The 20,393-nt window shown below is 41.8% G+C and overlaps 1 protein-coding gene across 5 annotated transcripts in view; it reads right to left on the bottom strand.

The window, feature by feature from the left end:
- The window catches only part of PDE1C (phosphodiesterase 1C), a 427,197-nt gene that overhangs the window by 248,332 nt on the left and 158,472 nt on the right, over nucleotides 1-20,393 (bottom strand). Inside the window, exon 1 of one of the 5 annotated variants that reach the window (XM_053265120.1) lies at nucleotides 12,250-12,894. The exons of the other annotated variants lie outside the window; for them this stretch is intronic. Coding sequence (XP_053121095.1) covers nucleotides 12,250-12,350 — 101 coding nt within the window. The 5' untranslated portion in view covers nucleotides 12,351-12,894. Of the gene's footprint in view, nucleotides 1-12,249; nucleotides 12,895-20,393 lie in introns of those variants that run through there. 5 annotated transcript variants of the gene reach the window in all.

Raw genomic sequence — 20,393 nt, 5'->3', positions numbered from 1 at the left:
CTGTTGGAAGGAAAAATTAAAAAAAATTAAAATCCATCTGTTATGCAGAGAGCTAACCAGGATTTTCCTCTGGGTTGTGGCCAGTATCTGTAACATTAATATGCCACTGGGTGTTATGGTTCACTGGGCAAGGATTAAGGAAGGGATCTCTATTTTTTTTTTTTTTTTTTAAATGCATTGCTTGCTAGGATGGACTCCCAGGCTAAGTGGTGAGCATCTAAGGCAAGCAGAGAATGGCACCCAATTGTTCAGCAGGCATGGACCAGGGAGAGGGTGTCCCCATGCATCTTTGCTTTCCATGGTGCCCTCTAAGTTAAAGGATATGGTTCCTAGCTGCAGCAAACATAATTGAAAATGCATTTTTGAAATAGCAGGCAGAACTGCCCTTGGAACTTCAGTATGTAGTTGTTCTCCACTTTTGTAGTTGTTCTCTGCTTTACCTGTGGGTTATATATCTTTATTTAGTTTCACATGTTTAGCCTGCTCATCCTCCAAGAAGTCCAGAGTAGTGCACATGGTTATATTTATTTCCCAACAACCCTACGAGGAAAGTAATGCTGAGAGATAAGTGACTGTCCCAGAGTCACCTAGTGAGTGTAATGGTTGAATGGGGATTTGAACTTGGATTTCCCCATCTAGTCCATCACACTAACCTCTGTAGGTCTCTGGCTCAGAGTTCTGTCCTGTTGTTGTTGTTATTTGTTAGTAGTAGTATTCATTTTTTAAATCATCAGGTAGACAGAGCTGCCCTTTCAGAATGTATTTACTCTCCACAGAAGCAACCTTTTGTAGCTGGTCTGTGCTTTAATTGTGGCTTGTGCAGTCTTTTCCTCTGTGTGTGTGTGTGCGCACACACACACGCTTGTGTTTTGATCCTGCTGTGTTAGATACATATCTACACACTACTGTAGTCCTGTTAAGCACTATAAAGCAACTGATGTTTTCCATATTTCTCTGTATCTCTGCTGATGAACAATTGAAATTTGTGTGCTTGTTTGTGTGTTTGTATTTTGAACCCACTCGTTAGCTACAAATCTACACTTTGCCAGTTATTGCTAAGACAACCGCCTAGTCCTGACTCTACCTCTGCCGCTGTTCACAACTGGCTCCACCTCTCACTACCTGTGGCTCCACCCATCACCTGCCCTGCCTAGGCTCCCCCCCCATCCCAGGAATCACCAACCACCAGTGAGGGTGGGATAAAAATTTAATTAATAATGAGAGATCATATTGATATACTTTGTCTGGGCTAAGTCAATTCTATCTGTTTCCAGCTTGTTCACTTCCAGTTATTTAAACAAGCACTTTGCCACAAGTGAAATTCCATAACAAGCCACAAGGAAAAATCCAAAGCCTCAGAATCAAAGAGACAGTCATTATGTTGTGAATAAGACAGAGAAACCTACACCTAACTCTATAAGCTATCTCATGCGATTTCCACCCCCTGCCTCTTTCACCTGCCATTCACCACCCACAGCTGCAGGGAGGGGAAAGGAATACTCAGTAACTACCAAACAGAAATTGCTGGGGAAATGTAGCAAGCAAAAATGTGCTGAAAAAGAAGGAATGTCATGAGGGGCAAAATTAACTGATGTTGGCTCCAGCATGCTTCTGCTAAATTATTAGACTGAAGAGGATGAGGACCTTGTCTGAATGGTATTTAGCCAGCTCCAAAGGATGGGTTACTTGGGTTTTGGCCCTGGGCTCACTGAAGCAGGAAGGCCTGATTAGAGTAGCACGGGAGAGAAGTATAACTTTGAAGAGCTTTCCAGATTAAGCATCATTCTTTCTTTCCACCTGTGGCATGTGCCTTCCAGCGGCAAATCACAGAGACCAAAGAAGAAGAATTGGAGGGCCACAGATCTTTGGCATGAAGACCCCCCACCCCCGAACGAATTCTGAACTTAGCCTTTCATGTTGAGGTGTCCCCTCATGTTGTGTCCCCATTATGGGCTATGAACATGAGGTGTCCCCTCATGTTCATGGACCATAATCTCAAAAGCCCTGTCTTGCTCTTCTGCCGGCATTCAGGCCCAGTGGCAATTTCCCTTCCATCTCCCTCATAGCCTCTGTAACTCATATCCAGGCCCTGAGATTTTCTCCATTCTGCTTCTCTGCTGTTCTGAGTTATCAGCAATGTCTTTCTCCTATAGCCAGCAGCACACTATTCCTCGTCCTCTAAGAAGGCTGTAGCCACTATTTTTTGAACGGAAAGCTGTTTTAAAGGAACCTGGTGCAAATATCAGAAGGGGGCCCACTCTCCACCCTGAGATAAATACACCACTGCAGAGACTCCTGTTTGACTGTAGGCCTACCCTGACTTAACACAGTGAATAATCCAGTTCTGCATTGCTGGTTACATACAGCAGGGCATTGGTGCACTGAAGTACATCTTTTTCTGCTGGTTTCAGAAGCCATTAGCAGAATCTCTGAAGATTTGTGAATTCCAAACCAAAGATATGCAATATAAGCTGCCATCCTGTCTGGAAAATGGGCAGTTTTCAGGTCGACTGTAAACATGTGAACATGCACTCAGAATGGTCTAATAACCACAGTTCTGTTTAGCTTTGTCAGTCATCGTGAGAGAACTATCTCTTGAAGAAAATAGTGAGAACATCTGAACAGTTTTATATCCAGCTACTAGCAAAAGGGAGCACTTGTCCTTTAAACATATATGCTGACCATGCCAACAAGACATACAAGCTAACTATGCTTAGGTGGCTACTGTAGAGGAATGGCTATTGTTAGTGCTACTTGGAAGGTGGGAGGTACACACAGAACGTGGCTAGGCAATCCTGTTGTTTTTATAAACACCAGGAAAATCAGAGCCAAGAAATTCAATTCTCAATAACCTTCCTGGATTAATTATTCACACTGCCATCAACAATGAGCAAGAAAATCTATTAACCTGAGCCTCAGGTTCCAACAGACTATGAATAACCTAACACATGTCTTAATGACTTGATGACTGCCACATCAGCTGATAAGTTACATATGTTAATGAGCCATCATGGATCAAGCACCAAAGGTAATACTTTCATATCAAGCTGAAACATAATTCAGTCACTTCACACATTCAACTGCAAATAGAGTACTGTATGGTGTGGTCAGGAAAAGAGAGAAATCAACTGATATGTATGCATGTGTGAACTGGTACTTAAGAATATGCTTGCAATAACCAGTCAATATGGACTCTGGCTCATCTGCATCAGGGTTGATTTGATTTAAATCAAATCGATTTAAATAGCTTCACAGAAGGAATCCGTTTTAATGATTTAAATCACAATTTAAATCACTAGACAGGAAGGTTCTGTTTAATCATCGTTTTCTAGTAAAAGTACATTATTGTTGTCTAATATAACCTTAATACATATTCAGATATGTAGGTTTCATTTTTAGAAGGTAAGTATACTGTTTCATTCGGGCAACCAGGCCTTGCATTTCTTTGTTGCACTGTCTGCATTTTGCACACATGCCTTTCTTACCCACAGGTACAGGAACTTCATTAAAATATATCCAAATGGGACACTTTTACAGCCTGCTGCCATGATAGGTATTTCCCTTCTGCACACATAAAAAGTTTCCTCATGAATATGTTCTGTTCACTTTTGTTTTCATTTTCTATTCCCCTCCCCCTGCATTTATATCCAGACTCCTCCTACTTTCTCAGATCTATACCATCTACACCATCTCCCCCCGCCCACCGCCAATCTTCTATTCATTTCATTCATTGGCCTTCTTTAGCCCAGTTCAAACATTATGCTGTACAAGTGTACAGATATCTGTACACTTATACATATTTGTGTGAATTACTGTAGCTGGGTCCATTTGAAAAGCGAACCTGGCCCTTCAAATGCATGGTACAGATAGGAAGTGCACTGCTGTACTTGCATTCAACGTAACATGTGAATGACTGTACCTGTGTGAGATCTGTACCTGTGTACACTGAACGTTGTATGAGTCCTGAACATAACGTGTGAATTGGCCTAATGTCTTTGCACTTTTAGAGAAAGAAAGCGAGGGGCAAGGGCTTAAGTGTGTGTGTGTGTGTTTGTGGTTCATGCTGTATTTACAACACCTGCAGGATAGGATTGATCAGGTCTGTTATTTATTTCTGAACCCCATATACTGCTGTTAACAAGTTCACAGAACATAATCAGGAGTTATGATTAACATTCATTATTATATCTTTGACCTAGGTTCCTTTTTTATAAGTTTTTTTAAAAAATTAAATCAGATTTAACACTTTAAAATCCAATTTAAAAATCAGATTCCCGCCGCCCTCAATTTTTATGAAACCTGATCTGCAGACATAAAAAACTGAACTACACTGGATGCGCTAGAACAATAATTATGTGTAAGTCAAAGAATGGGCAAAATAAGAGCAACTCCTGTCATGTATGTGCATATTTGGGGAAGATAATGGTGCAGTGGGGAAGTAACTTGCCTAGGGAGCAAGGCTGCTGGTTTGAATCCTGGCTAGTATGTTTCCCAGACTATGTAGGAAGATGCTGAAAGGCATCATCTCATACTGCACGGGATATGGCAATGGTAAACCCCTCCTGTATTCTACTAAAGACAACCACAGGGCTCTGTGGTCGCCAGGAGTCGGCACCGACTCCACAGCACAACTTCACCTCTAGTTTTAAATGTTGAGAGCTCATTACTCATTCAGCAACTACAATTCCGCCTGTGCCAATGTTGCTCTACCAGCCAAAAGTAAAGAGGTGCAAATAATGGTGAAGGGAGAAGGCATGTAGGACAATCAACATCAGCCTGAAGTTTCCATGGAACAGAGAAGAACACAATAAAGTGTAATAGGCTATTTCCATGTGGGTGTCTACTGCAGGATTTACTATGGGAAGTGCTCCTACTTTGGGTTCATCCCTCTTGCCTCAACATGGGAACTTTGATGTGTAATGAGTAGTAGTAGTAGTAGTAGTAGTAGTAGATGATGATGATAATAGATTAATAATAATAAATAAATAATGTCCAAGTCAAGGTAAAAGGTAAAGTGTGCCGACAAGTTGATTTCAACTCCTGGTGCCCACAATGCCCTGTGGTCTTCTTTGGTACCATTTACCATTACCTCCTCCCGTGCAGTATGTGATGATGCCTTTCAGCATCTTCTTATATTGCTGCTGCCTGATATAGTACCAGCAGGGATTCGAACCGGCAACCTTCTTCTTGTTAGCCAAGCATTTCCCCACTGCGCCACTTAAGGTGACAGAATGAGCAAAATAAGAGCAACTCCTGTCATGTATGTGCATATTTGTGGAAGATAAATGCTGAGAGCTCATTTACACATTCAGCAACTACAATTCTACCTCTTGCCTCAACGTGGGAACTTTGAGGTATTAGCTTGGAAACTACTTTTTTTTGCATTTGTTCCCTGTTTTTTGGCTCTTGGAGGCCCTCTGGGACCCGTGCAAGTTCTCTAAACATAATTCCAGCTGAGGAAAGTGGAGGCAGCGAAGCTCTATCATTGCCTTTGCTGATGTAAGGAGGTTTGTCCTGCTTTGTCCGTAGGGAGGAGGTAGCCCAGATAGCCTCACTTTATAAGCCGCATTCTTCATTGCAAGGCCTGGGAGCCAGTGGCAGTTCCCATTGACCCCAAGTGTGGTTCCCTGAGGAATTATTTACTAGGCCTGTGGAAGGCATTGGCCAAAGCCAAATACTCCACACAGCCCCACTAGCACTGTGCAGAGACAATCATTCTCACCACACAGTGCTGCACCTTACCCATCACTGGTGGGGCTCCTTTAAGGAAAAAGGTACCCTCTCAAACTCCAGCACCATTTTGGAAGGTGTACACACAGAACGCTGGGCAGTTTAGTCCTTCCCAGTGCTTTTCCTATTGAGCTGGGAAACTGCTGGGAGTGATTAAATTTCCTAGTAACTCTGTGCATACCTTTGGTGGTGGCACAAAGGCTCAACAGGACTCTTCTTTTAAAGCCCATCCCGCCCCCAGCACTGGGAAAAGCTCAGCACTGCATAGAGGGCAGCCCAGTGGGAAATGGCTCCCACTCTAAAGGTGTTTTGTCAAAGTGGCTCCCACTTGTAAATAGTGAAGATCACTGGTATTAAGTGCAAGTCACAATGTCTTGCAGGTCACTAACACCAAGATGCATCCACCTCATGTTCTGAGATTCAACATCTTGAAATCCACCTGATTAGAAATATGGGAACCAGGAGGGTAGTAAACTTCTCATTACTTGGCAGGATGGTGCAGTCAGCTTACTAAGGGCTTGGAGGCATGCATGTATGATTTATCCCTCACTCTGAAATTTAACAAATTGAAATCCAGGACAGAAAGCTGAAACTTCATGAACTCTTGCCCAAGTGTGTCCACACTCATTGTTTTTAAAGTAATCCTCAACCATTTCCCAAAGGGCAAAACAGGGACAGTACCAGAATCAATACCAGTACCAGAAAACAGGGATAGTTAGAGCAGTTATAAATGCATATCTGTAAAAATCTGTCCCATCCACTTAGGAAGTGGCTATTTTCTTGAAGTGAAGCTTGCCATTCTTACCTAACCAATAGAAGTGAGCAAATTAACATGCTTTATCAGTTTTAAACAATGACGTCACTCTGGCATTACTTGTAGGTATGCTGATGCAATTGTTTAGGACCAGGGAGTCGGAAGCTTTTAAAAACTATTTAGTTGTGACCTGGTGCACCATGAAGAGTCTCCCTGAGCTGTGAAAATCAATCCAATGAATATGTATTTACGGAAATGGTAAAGTACTCATACATCACCCCTATGGATGCTTTGCAGCATAAAATGGATTGTACAATAATCACAAGGCACTTTTGTTCCAGCAGCTCTACTGAAATGTCTTCACATCATGTTATTTTGCAGGAAGGAACAGTTAGTTATCATGTTAATGTCATGTTGCCATGTTAATATTAGGCTGATCAGCAAAAAAAAAAAAAAAAAACCAAAACAAAACAGGATGCTCTTACTACATGTCTGCTGTATCCCACCTGCAAGTGTTAAGGACAGGATGGGAAGTCTGTACATACGCTGTAAAGCCAACCTCATGCCACTGCCCACTGAACTCCTACTGTCCATTCTGGATACTAGGAGGGTAGCTGGTGTTAGAGGGAGGAATCTTCTTGCAAACACTGGAATGTTTGCAGGGAGGCTGATTTCCATCTCAGCTGCCTCCTTGTGCAAGCTTTTCCGAGAGGATTTATGGTCAGTTAATTGATTACTGCAGTTGGTTCTTTTCCTCAGTCTTCACCAAATGCTGCACCACATAACACTGTGTGTGTGTGTGTGTCTGTGTGTGTACACACACACACACACACACACACACACACAGGGTTACATAGCCTACTGGCTTGGGGGCACTGGTAGAAAGGGGGTGTATACTTTAAAAAACCCAAATACTGTCTCTCTCACAGCAGTTCTTCTGTGGGCAAGTACGCTCTCAAAAAGAGGCGCTTTGCTTGCTTGTTCATTTAAATGGTTTGTTGCTTGAGTCATCTGGGAATGCCTGACTCAATTTGTTCTTTGTCCTTCAGGCACGTCTGAGTTGGTGCTGCTTTTGCTTCCTGCTCTGTTTATGGCACATTAATGATGATAAGAGTTTTGACAGCAGAATTCAGTTACCTAGTGTTTGGAGGATGGCTTGGGGTAGGAAATTTCAACTCGGTTCCATCAAAGTGGTTGAGTGACGTCAGAGCTTCCTTCTGGGCATCATTTCTGTGATCCAGGGGCTAATTACAGCCACCTATTTAACAAATCACAGATTACCATAGCATGCCTGCAAACCCTTAGTAAGCTGTTTGTCTGCACCATCCTGTCAAGTAATGAGTAGACATTCACTACTCTCCTGCTTACCAAACATTTCTGATGAGGTGAAGATGTGAGATAAAATTCTCCTCATCACAGAGTGGGATGATCCAGAGAGCCAGGCTAATGGCCATTATACCACAGATTTACATAGATGTATTGCAAAATCTTCATCACCACTTAGCAGGATGATACAGCTCACCCTGGCATAATTTTGATCATCTGTGGATCAGTTCAGATGATATTTCTCCACTGGCTCTATAACATGTAATAAGGACATGCATTATCTATGAGCGTGCACATCTTTTGCCCCTCCTGATGTGTCAGGGTACCCTTCTATAGCCTGGAGAGGGATCATCCAAATCACCTATCTAAATGTGCTAGAAATACTAGTACTTCCTAGCATAGATGTGGGGTGTGGCATCCAAGCCATCAGCCTCACCACCAACCCTCAATGTGGTCACTAAGAGTCAACACCAACATGACGGCTCTTAATCAATCCATCAATCAATCAATACTCAGAGGAGGAAAGGATGTGCATGCTCACAGAGTGCCCACATCCTTATTGCATGTTCTAGGACTAGCACATGAAATCTTGTCCGAATCAGCCCTGTATGCATTCTTTCAGCTAGTTTACCAGAAGTCACATGAATGATACATTAAGATACTACCTGATGAAATATCTATATTCATCCTATAGAAAGTCCAGAAGTTGGGACCCACAGACATTCATTCCATGTGGATGGAATTGATGAGGCAGAGGGACAAAGCTTTTCATCTCTTCCTTTGCTCTCCTTTTCACCCCGCCACTGGCTGCCTCTTATGTACGTTGAATTGATTACTATCATTTATTTATTTATCACAAATATTTATATACCACTTTTCATCAAAAAGTTCATAGATTGATTTACACAGAAAAAGAAATAAGGGATAGGTTTCATGAAAGGTGGTATAAAAATCAAACAATGAAGAAATAAATACGATGATTCCCTGTTTCAGAAGGGCTCGCAGTCTAAAAACGTTGCATATTCTACTGTTGGAGCAAGGCCAGTTGGCCCTGGCTGATCCTGGGAGCAGTAACAGTGTTGCAGCAGGCAGCAATCCCTTCTGCCACCCAGCTTTCTAGCCAGCAGAAGGAACCAGTGATGGTCACAACTTCTGTTGGCTGTCTAATTGTGTGCTTCAGTAGAACAGGCTCTTGTACTATTAAGTCTTGTGGGATTTGCTTGTTTGGCACTGCAGTTTGTCATATCTTTGCAACACAAGAGGATTAGAGGCTAAACTGGCTGAAATTTACTCTTCCGCACAAGCAAAGGAGTCCTGTTCTCTTTTGCATCCAATCCACCTATTAAACAAGCACAGCAATCTTCAATACAAGCAAGGGATGACATAACATATTTCTCCACAGAGATAAATATGAAGAAATATGTATATAAAGGGATGAGAAAGGTAGGAAGAAAATGTAATAAGGAGCTGCAGGAAGTTAATATTTCTTTTGACAAAATCTAAGGGAACGTTCTTCCATTCAAGGGGGAAAAGATATTGGAATAAACCCTTTGAATGCACTTGAAATAGGTGCCCTTTAACATGTCAAGTCCTATCACGGGAGTCACTTTCTGTGGGTCTATTCCATGGAATGGCTGTAACATGTAAAGGCCCACACCACAACCACATGGGCAACATGAATTATGTGAATCTTTCCTCTGGAATCTGCACACTTCCTCCTGACAGATTTCTAATTCTGTTGAGAAAACCTGCACGACTGGCTTTGTCCATGTGGTAGTCTACCTTGAAAGGTTACAGTCATGCTGTGGAAAGAATCTACTGAAAAGGGTCTCCCAAAGTGGAGCTGTAACATGCAGAGGGCACCATAAGTACTATTTGAAAGCCAAAAAGCCCCTTGCAGAACAAGAAGCACATCCACTCACAGGGAGTGCTTGCCAATTTTCCTTTGCAATGGCACACTTTTTCAACTCATGCCACATTAGAATTCTCATTTGGAGAGTCCCCAATCCCACTTTCCAGGGATCTTGATGGGCTGCAATGCTGAAAAATCCCCACTGCATACATGGGATGAGACACACAGTCCGCACTGTGGCTCATCAGTCCCAAGATGCATCATCCCAGCAACGATGTTCTTCAGATGCAGTATACAAGTACCTTACACAAATTTCAAAATGCAAAATTACCAGGACATCAAAGGCAGAGAAAAATAATTAGGAAAGCAGTACCATTCTCTTTGACAAGAAAAGAATCCCATTAAAGTAGATCTGGTTTATGCAACTATACTTGCTACCTAGCTAATATTCTTTTGCCAGTGTGTTCTGGTACACTCACCAGATTTCCCTTCCTGTTGAATTGCTCTGCAGAGCTGCAGTGTAATGAAGTGGTCTCCATTCCATCAATGAATATAAATATATTATTAAATATATTTGCATACAGCGGCATACCTTTCTGCAAAATTCTGCCTGATCTTTTGAGCTGCAAATCCTTATATAATTGTCAGTTATCATTAAAAACACACACACTTTTGCTTTTAAATTACACATGGAAATCAGTGGAAATATCTGAAGTGAAATACCTATTGCTCAAAGCTCAGCCAATGGACAGCGGCTGACATGCTGCCTTAATTTTTTTGAGGAAGTCCCACTGAAATTAAAAGAACATTTTAATTTAAATGGGACTCCCTTGAATAACGTTAGTCAGGATGTTTGCCTATGCCTTTAACATGTGAAGTCTACATCTAATGCACCAACAAAAGCAGCACTGTTTAAAGAAAGAAAATATAGTTTTCAAACATAGTGCTTCCTATAAAACGATCAAAAATCAAAGGGGGGAAATGTACATTTTCTTGCACTCTCTTGTGCATTTGTTTGTTCGCTGCCTCCACAGGGAGAGTACTATTACTCCAGAAGCTACACACTGCAGATAATTCAAAGGGGTTCTGATTGCCGCATTACTTTGCAAGATAATGCCATTGAATATAACATGGCTATATTCAAGCAGCTTGGCTGTCTAAGTACAGGCAAATTCAGGCTGGTGGTTATATAGACATAATACGGTGTGTGTTACTTTTGACCAACAAAAAGAATCATAAGCATATTTGAGCATCAGGGAATTTTGAGCTTGCACAGCATGTTTCACAGTCCAAGCCTAAACTAGTTTACTTAGAAGTAAGTCCCACTGAGTTAAATGGAGCTTACTCCTCAGTAGGTATGTTTAGGACTGGAGCCAGACAATCATGGACCAAGTTTACAATGTCTCTGCTGGCTCTCTCCAAATCAAGGATTTTTGTTTTGTAGAGCTGTTCTCTTTGGAATTGCTGCATGACAGCTGTCATTGAGCTTGATTACATTTCTTCACAAAACAGATTTGCTGGAACAGATCCTCACAGTGATACATATTCATTTCTGGTCTAAAGCAATTACAGTGCCTTCAAAATAATTCAGCATTCCTTACAAATTGTGCTGTTTCAAGGTTAACAAAAGAAAAACAAGCCAACATCTGAATGAATGCTCCAAGTTTAAGTTGGGATTCTTGAGTGAAGTGGGGGTGGTTTCTTTTTGCTTTGTTTGCTTCTCCTGCTCAGCATCTCCCAGTGAGATGACAGCTTGGTGTGTTAGGATGGGGGGGGAAATCTTTTCTGAACATCTGGACAGATGCAGCTTAACATGCTAACACTCTTTTTAGGCTTGATCAGAAACAGAATAAAGCAAGTAGTGTACTGCCATTAAATGGATTTAATGCTTCTAATAGCAATTTCCTCCCCACTCCACCCCCCACTCCCGACATACATTCAAAACCAAGATATTCTGTCATTTTTAAAAAGCATCAGAAACCTCCTGACACAATCAAATAATAACACTTTTCCTCAGGCACTTTACTTTTCCTCTGTTGCATGCACACTGCTAGGCATACCCTGGAAACGACAGAACTGTGCTCATTCCAAAAGTCTGAACAAATAAAGAAGGTGGATCATGGCTTTACGTATTAATAAATATGAACATGGATTTTCTGCTCTTGTAAATGAAGTTCGACTGAGTTTTCTTCCACATTTTGTTCAAGCTGCTTTTTCTTTTTCTAGCGCGCTCTCTCTCTCTCTCTTAGGGAAACGGAGCTGAGTATAGGCTGCTTAGTTTTAATGGCAGAGGTGTAGCTGGCTTTCATTGAAATGTGCATATTAAAATATCATTGTAGTGTGCTATCATCAAGTGACATTTCTTCACTTAAACATGCAATTTCACTGTACTGAAGGAAGTATAATTGGGTTTGTTTTACACCTGCAAGTGACTGGAAGTTATTGGATATACAGTAAGTATACAGTAAGCTGAGGATGTCATTGAACTATACTACAAACTATATGAAAACCAACAGAAGTCTACAACGATGCCACAGAAACTAGAGATGATGGAGGGGAAAAATAGAAAAGATGAAGTATTACTTACAGTCCTCTGAGACGAAGCCATATTTTCTCTATTTGTTCCGGTTGTAGGTATTTCAAAGAGTTGCTCTCAAATTCTTCAATTTCCTTCGTTGGTGACTCCATAGCTCTAAGTTTTCACTTTGGTTAAAGCTTAGAGAGAATGGATGCGTTCCCCAAAACATGCACACACTCCAGGGTTTTTTTTTAACACTGACCAGAAGCAGCAAACTCCGAACACTCCCCACCCCACTTTCCACTCTTTGATTAGAAGGAGTGTGTGCAGCCAGCAGGAATTCCAGGTGTACCCTGGGTGTAATTGTGGTGGTATGCCATGGTCCTGAGGGTGATGGAAGGGATTAGAGGCTGATCCCCAGATTGAATGCAACCACAGATTTGTTTTGCTTGTGTGTGTGTGTGTGTGTGTGTGTGTGTGTGTGTGTGTGTTTTTAGAATAAGCTAAAGATACAATCAGTAATACCAGCTGAAGGGTCTTTATCAGGGGCAAGGGCAGGCGGCGGGCGGGGGGAACCCTTGCTGACAATTAAGCTGTCTAAAAGGGAGGCCTGAAAGTCCTGGCAGATGTTCAGCTTCCAATTATCTGCCTCGCTATTTGCTGGACTCTGTCTTCGCTGTGACTATGCTATGGAAGGCAGCCCTCATTCCTTCCAATGCCGAATCTCTCTTCTCTCTCTCTCTTTGCTATACACACACCCATAAATGCCCTCCCCTTCTCCTGTTCTTCCACTTACCAGCCGCTTTGCTGACAGGCAAGAAAGCCGGCAACTGAGGAAAAGTCGTCTGCCAGCATAAGCTTGGTCAGTGTCTCTCTCATTCTTTTTCCTTCGTACACAAAGCAAAACATCACTCACACAACTACAGGAACAGAGAGAGGGGTTAATCGAAAAAGCAAGGAAGCTGGGCTCAATTAAAACGGAATGTGCTACTGAGTAAAGTAATTGCACTAATGCACTTCTAAAGAAGTCATCCATTTAAGTGCAGGCAGACAATTTGTCTAAAGAGCAATGTACAAGAGAGTAGCAACTGTGTGGAATTGGTTGAAAATAAAAAGGTAAGTCAGCTATTGACCAAGTAACCAGGAAGGGGATAACTGATTACCCTGGGTATATCCATTAGTAAACAGTAGCAACAAAATATGTAACTATTTTGACCAATTAAAAAAGTTGCCTAAGCAAGTAATGAAATCTCTATTACTGGAGGTGTTTAATAACAAGAACTCCACTCAGACATTTACCAGGTATATAGCCTCCTGCTTCACAGGAATATAGGAAGCTGCCATATACTGAGTCAGACCGTTGGTCTATCTAGCTCAGTATCGTCTTCACAGACTGGCAGCAAAGGATTATACTGGATGATCCTAGTGACCCTGCACAATTATGCAGTTCTATGGGTTAATACATTCTGCAGTTCATGTTTCATAGGATTATTTTCATAATGAAACAAAGGCCCCCATAACTGCATCGCTATTGTGATCCACAGGCATTTCAGGGCTCCATTTCTCTTGCTCACCTTGTCAAGACCTCTTTCTGTTCGTGAATCAGGGCCAGTTCTTATATGACATTTTGTACTCAGGTAGAAGTTTCCAACAGTACAGAACACACACATACCCCTGCAAGTATAGAGGGTGCATGGATTTATTTATTTTTTGCCATGTCCCATTTTAAAACACAATGACCACCAACCTTACTAAATTACTCAACAGAAATCCCATTGAAATTAATAGGACAAGTTAGGACACGACTAACTTGTCCTATTAATTTCAATGGGACTTCTGTTGAGTAATTTAGTCAAGATGCCAGCCATTGAGTAGAAATCAGGCCTCCACCTGCATGTGCTTTAATCAAAAACATTGGCATGGGCCTTTCATGCTCAATGTGGCACAGACATTTTGCATTCGAAGGTTTAAAAATTCAAGTGAAAAGCTGTCTTCATGGAAGCTGTGTAAATCTGCCCACCTCCCTTTTTATTGGGCATCCTCTTCCCCTCTCAAAATGTCACTTCTCAGGAGTCCTATTCACACATTATGCTCAACACATAAACAACCACAGTTCTGTACACACGTGAAGTTATTCACACATTGAGGTCATTCACATGACCCTTGAGAGTGCTGGGGAGGGGGAAGGCGGTAGGTAGGATAGCACCTACCTCCCCCCCAAACTAAACAATCCGGCATGGTCCCAGTCTGTGTGGCTTGTGCGCCTGCATGACCAGCACCTTTGTGAGCTGTGTGGTGTTCTGGAGGCTGGGAAAATGTGTCCAGGTTCCAGAGCCCCTGGTGGTGCAGTGGTAAAACTGCCGCCCTGTAACCAGAAGGTTACAAGTTCGATCCTGACCAAGGTTGACTCAGCCTTCCATCCTTCCGAGGTCAGTAAAATGAGTACCCAGAATGTTGGGGGCAATATGCTAAATCATTGTAAACCGCTTAGAGAGCTCCAGCTATAGAACAGTATATAAATGTAAGTGCTATTGCTATTGCTATATCCCACAATGCACTGCACGATTAGCACAGAGGGACCCTGTTGTAAGTTGGGCACTCTAGTCGCCTGGCTCTGTGTCTGCTCAGGCTGTGTGCAGCCTGAGCATTCACACAACCCTGTACCTGGGGGAAATGGTGTGTTTGCACTCTTCCACCCAGGTAAACAGTCAAGTAGAATTCCCAGGCTACCTGTGAGGGCAGCACCAGAATCAGCTTTGATCTCCGTGCTTCACATGAGCAACCCTACCTAGGGGTAGGGCTGCTCATGTGAACAGCCACATTATGCTCCATGAATGTACAGCAGTACATTTCCTATATGAACGCTGCTTTTGAGGAGACTTGTACTCAGGTTCACTTTCAAAAGCAATGCATGTACAGCCATTCACACAAAAACTTGTACATATTTACAGAAATCTGTTTGCATGCACAACATAATGCTGTGCAGGGCTAGGTTAGTAACTCCCCAGTATTTTTAGTGGCAATGATGGACAACTCTTTAATGGCCCATTCAGGTAGGTGGCACTGTTCCCTCTAAGGTGTGCAAGTGTGTGCACAACCCCCCAGGCCCCCATGCAGTAGTTTCTGGTGGGCGCGCGTTTCCGTAGAGAGGCATTAAAACAATTCAGGCTGCTGCAGCCAGAACATTTTGGAAGGGGGTGAGTGTTAGTTTTAAAAGGAGGCACGCAGGTCCCTACCTGCTACTCTGCTGCCACCCTACCCGTAGCGGTACTGTCCGTTCTCTCCAATCTAAAAATCCCTCATGTGCGTGCTGCTTGCAACAGGGAAGCAGATACATGGTGTGGGGTTTTTTTTAGAACTGTCCATTCTCTCCATTCTAAAAAGCTGCATGTCGCACGGCTGCTTCCCTGTACATAGGAACATAGGAAACTGCCATCTACTGAGTCAGACCATTGGTCTATCTAGCTTAGTATTGTCTTCACAGACTGGCAGCGGCTTCTCCAAGGTTGCAGGCAGGAATCTCTCTCAGTCCTATCTTGGAGAAGCCAGAGCGGGAACTTGAAACCTTCTGCTCTTCCCAGAGCGGCTCCATCCCCTGAGGGGAATATCTTGCAGTGCTCACACATCAGGTCTCCCATTCAGATGTAACCAGGGTGGACCCTGCTTAGCTATGGGGACAAGTCATGCTTCCTACTACAAGACCAGCTCGCTTCTCCTAGGAGAGGAGCACCCAGCAGCACGCATGCAGGGGATTCTTAGAATGGAGAGAGCAGACAGTGCCGCAGTGGGGGCCAGCAGAGAAGCAGGTAGGGACTGCTACTGCTCTCCACTGCCCCGGGGATGCACGAAACGCTTCTTGCACATCCCTAGTAAATATTCATTTTATATATTATATTATATTATATTATATTATATTATATTTCTTATTTAGCCTTTGGCTCATGCTTGGCTCCCCCTTGATCTCCTCATTCTCAATTCACCAGCACTTAGCGTCAAATTAGGCTTTGCTTTAAACTTGAGATTGAGCCTTGCCTACTTGAACGCTGCTGTTCTTGTTTGCTAAGCAGGACTGGGACTGCAGCATGAGGAAGGGTGACATTAACCCTTTGCTGCTGCCACCGTCCTGATCTGGATCAGCTCTTTGTCCTGGATGGAAAATGCCCATTAGTGCCAAGGGAAGCTTCCTAACCAGTAGTCACCAGCAGGAAGGGCAAGGTTTAGGACCACAGCAGGGGCAAAGAGTTAATCCCCCCTCCCTCCACACTGTGGTGCCAATCCAGAATGGGTACCCACAGCTGCTATTTAACAACCACAACAAAAGTACATAAGGGCCAAACACATGTTTGAAATAACACGTTGTTGGACCCTTAGTTACCCTGCACCATTTAACAGTGCCGCTGAAGTTGAAATTTTAAGATGAGACATTTGAAGACGGAAATAAGAACATTTCATTCTGTCAATATTTTTCTGTTCGATGACCTGGTAGTCCATCTAGTATTCCTGCTAAATGCAGGAAAACAGGTCATACTGTACTGAATACAATTTTTTTTTTTAATGCAGCTTGCCTGAAACTGTGATGGGAAAGATAGGAAATGTAATGATGGAATGACACTAACCCTGTTGCGAATATGCTCCATGAACCACTTCTCAGTGATGCAAAATTCTCATCAGAAGACCAAATGACCATTTGCAGAAGGGAAGAAAAATATAAAAATAACTGACATCCAGACCAGCACTGTGTTGGTGCAACAGTGCTGACTTCCAGACTGCTGGCTGTACCGTCACGTCAGCAGCGGAAGGGGTTATTTCTGACTGTCTTTCTTTTCTTCTGAATCCCCTACGCATCATGAAAGTATGTCCTTGAGGGCTGTTTAATCACCCCTTCCCCCACTTGGGTAATGTGTAATGGCACCGCCTTAACCTGGAAATCAGCACTGCTGCACCTGCACTGTGCTAATCTGTATGTCAGCCAACATGTTCTGTCTCAGTATTATAGTCTTTGTTATAAGCAATCCAAATACAAATATCTAATGTCAAAATGTATTTACAGTACATTCAAGTTGCTCCTTCCCCCATATGAGAGAACAATATATGGAGTTAAGTCATCAATGCAATTTACATCAACAAAAAGACAAATATCTTCCACAGGGCCAGATTGTGACCTGCTGAGATTATGACCTAAACTATGTCAAGCTTAAAAAGTCCCATAGCATTACAATTTTGAGATCATCTGAGGTCTGTCTGCCTTTTCTGTTGCTGCCCTGAGACACTGGAATATGCTTGCTGCTGAAATAAGAGCCTCTCTGACAACTTTTTAAAAGTCTCTAAAAACTTATTTTTTCACCCAAGCTTTTTAACTGTACTGTGGTTTTAAGTCTTCATTTTTAATCTGTTTGATGTTCTTGTAAACTGCCCAGAAACAGATGTTTGGGGCGGTCTACAAATTTGAAAATGTGTGTGTGTGTGTGTGTGTGTGTGTGTGTGTGTGTGTATATTCTAATGAAAAGAACAATGAAAATCAAAGTAAGAAAGCTTTATTTTTAATTAGCAAAGATGCAAAGAAAATCTAATAATTTAGCAAAAACAGTTATTTTGCAAAAGGCCTATTTGCATTATAAATGCCTTTAAATGAAAATATATTATGTGAAACTAGAAATTTAGTCCTTTTTTAATTTAGAAGCCCCTCATAATGTGAGGCCCTAAGCTGTAGCTTACTTATCTTATGCCTAAATCCAGCACGGATCACAACAGATTTTATCTACACAAACAGCAAAGCCAGCGACCCACTGATTGAAATCAGAATCATTTAAAACATACTTGATAATGATCCCCAGTCTTGAATTCAAAAACTGCACTAAGAAAAATAATCTGACAGATAGAAAACATATTAAAACAAAGTATAGGAGATTTTCTGCCATTCCTATCAACTTGACATAATATGCCATGGATGGAGGGATGGGCAGGGTTCTTTTCAAAGTTACTCTTCCTCCAGAGGAAACTCCTTGCAGTGGAGAAAGGGAATCTTTGGATACAATCCAATGTTCTGCACAACTTGAAATCAACTATCTGAATTCACTCTGTGATGGTGCACAAATCGTCTCTTCAGCCTGACTCATACATTTCATATCAGATTGAAATGGTTGTCTCTTCTCCATGGCTGGATACATACTGTTGTAGAATCATCCATTGATTCTGAACATCTGAATCACATGGGATTTCTAGGGTCACTTTGACAGTATCCATGCCAGTGACCATAGTCTAGATAATGGCAGTGGGTCATCCTGGCAGTGGGAATTCCCATGTGACCTTTGTGATCCCATGTAAGTCAGTATTCTAACTTTATAGAGTGGCACAACCTTGAGTCACAGGAAGGTAACTATAACAACAAATCTATTGACCATAAGATACAGTAGTCCAAATTATTTAAGCTTTATTGGTTAAAGCAGCTGCTTGCATGATGCCCCAAAAAGCTTTAAAGAGGCAATGTAAGCCATGGAGCAACTTGTGTGGTGTGTTCAAGTTACATTGTCAGAAGGAGTCAGGCCAGTATTTATTCTACCAATCACAGCTCTAAATCCATGAAAAACAATGTACCAGTATGTCTGTGAGAGGAAATACAGTGAACACACAATCAATCATTAATTAAAATCTGTAATTCAGTTTATCCCCTTCATTACAAAATACAGAGAATATTCAGGAATATGGTTGTACTATTAAGGTAGAAAACTAAATGCTCCTTGGTTTGTGCTGAAGGATAAATCCTTTGCTTTAAAGCTATGTAATTTCCTTTAAGGCACTTAGGATCCATCATAAATCAAGTTCTTCCTCCTTTGTTTCCTCAAGGCTCCTCCAAATTGCATTTCAAAAGCACTTGAATAAAGTCTCAAACGCTATACAAATCACTGCACAGCTTGTAATATTGGCCACTGCCACATTACACCTTTCTAAAGATGGAAACTGAACAACTGAAATTAAGGAATATAGGCCAAAAGCTGTTAAAAGGGGTGCAATTCTGCTATCCAAAAATGGACAACATTTTTGCGTGCAACAAGAGCCCAATTCTGATATTATGCAGTACAAGTGTACTTTTGTCTGTACATTTGTGCACATATTTGTGTGAATTACTGTACCTGTGTTCATTTAAAAAGTGAACTTGGATACGGGCCCATCAAAAGCATAGTACAGAAAGAAAGTGTACTTCTGTACCTGCGTTCAGAATAACATGTGAATGACTGTACCTAACCTGTGTACAGATCTGTACCTGGATGTTTAGGAAAAGCTGGGACAACATGGGTATAAAACTGATTTAAGTTTATAGTGAAGATATGCCTAAAAATCATGTAAACACACAAAAGTGGGTACAGTACACTCTTTCTGCTAATCAAACCTATCTCAATACAGAAAACAAATGTATTATTTATTTCATTTCATTTCATATCCCGCTCTTCCTCCAAGGAGCCCAGAGCGGTGTACTACATACTTAAGTTTCTCCTCACAACAACCCTGTGAAGTAGATTAGGCTGAGAGACACGTGACTGGCCCAGAGTCACCCAGTTAGTATCATGGCTGAATGAGGATTTGAACTCGGGTCTCCCCGGTCCTAGTCCAGCATTCTAACCACTATAGAACCTCATGTTGTACAGCAACAGTAATTTGTCATTTGAAATCCCCAGAATATAGAGTTTCAAAAAACATTTTCACTGGAATTCCTCATTCTGTTTCACTGATAGGCAAGTGTTCTTAACATCAGGAAATCTTAAAGTGCTGTATAAATTATTTAGACTAAAGTTTTCAACTAAAAGTTAACAAAGCTGTTTACACAGCAGATAAATGAAAATATTTCCCTGTTTCAAAGGGGCTCACAACCTTTTGAAGAAAAAACAAGTTGTTCTAGTAAGAAGTAATCTGTCTACTTTCCTTTCACTGTCCCTACACGGTCCATATCAGTTAGGCAGTTCACAAGTTAGTCCACTTGCACCTCAAATGTTAATGCGTCTGCCATCTTGAATTGAGGTGTATGATGTCATCACAAACTATGCGTTTGAGGTGTCCTAATGTGTCCCTACCAGATTTGTATGTGTCCCTACCAAATTTTGTCCAAATTGGTTCCCACTTGTACCTCAAATAGTCACATGTTTGCCATCTTGAATCAGGGTTGATGACATCATTACAAACTATGCTCCTCAGCTGTAACAAATTTGGTTCAAATTGGT

This window comes from Hemicordylus capensis, chromosome 6 (genome assembly GCF_027244095.1).
Source record: "Hemicordylus capensis ecotype Gifberg chromosome 6, rHemCap1.1.pri, whole genome shotgun sequence".
Lineage (NCBI taxonomy): Eukaryota > Metazoa > Chordata > Lepidosauria > Squamata > Cordylidae > Hemicordylus > Hemicordylus capensis.
This window is presented reverse-complemented; position numbering and strand designations above follow the sequence as displayed.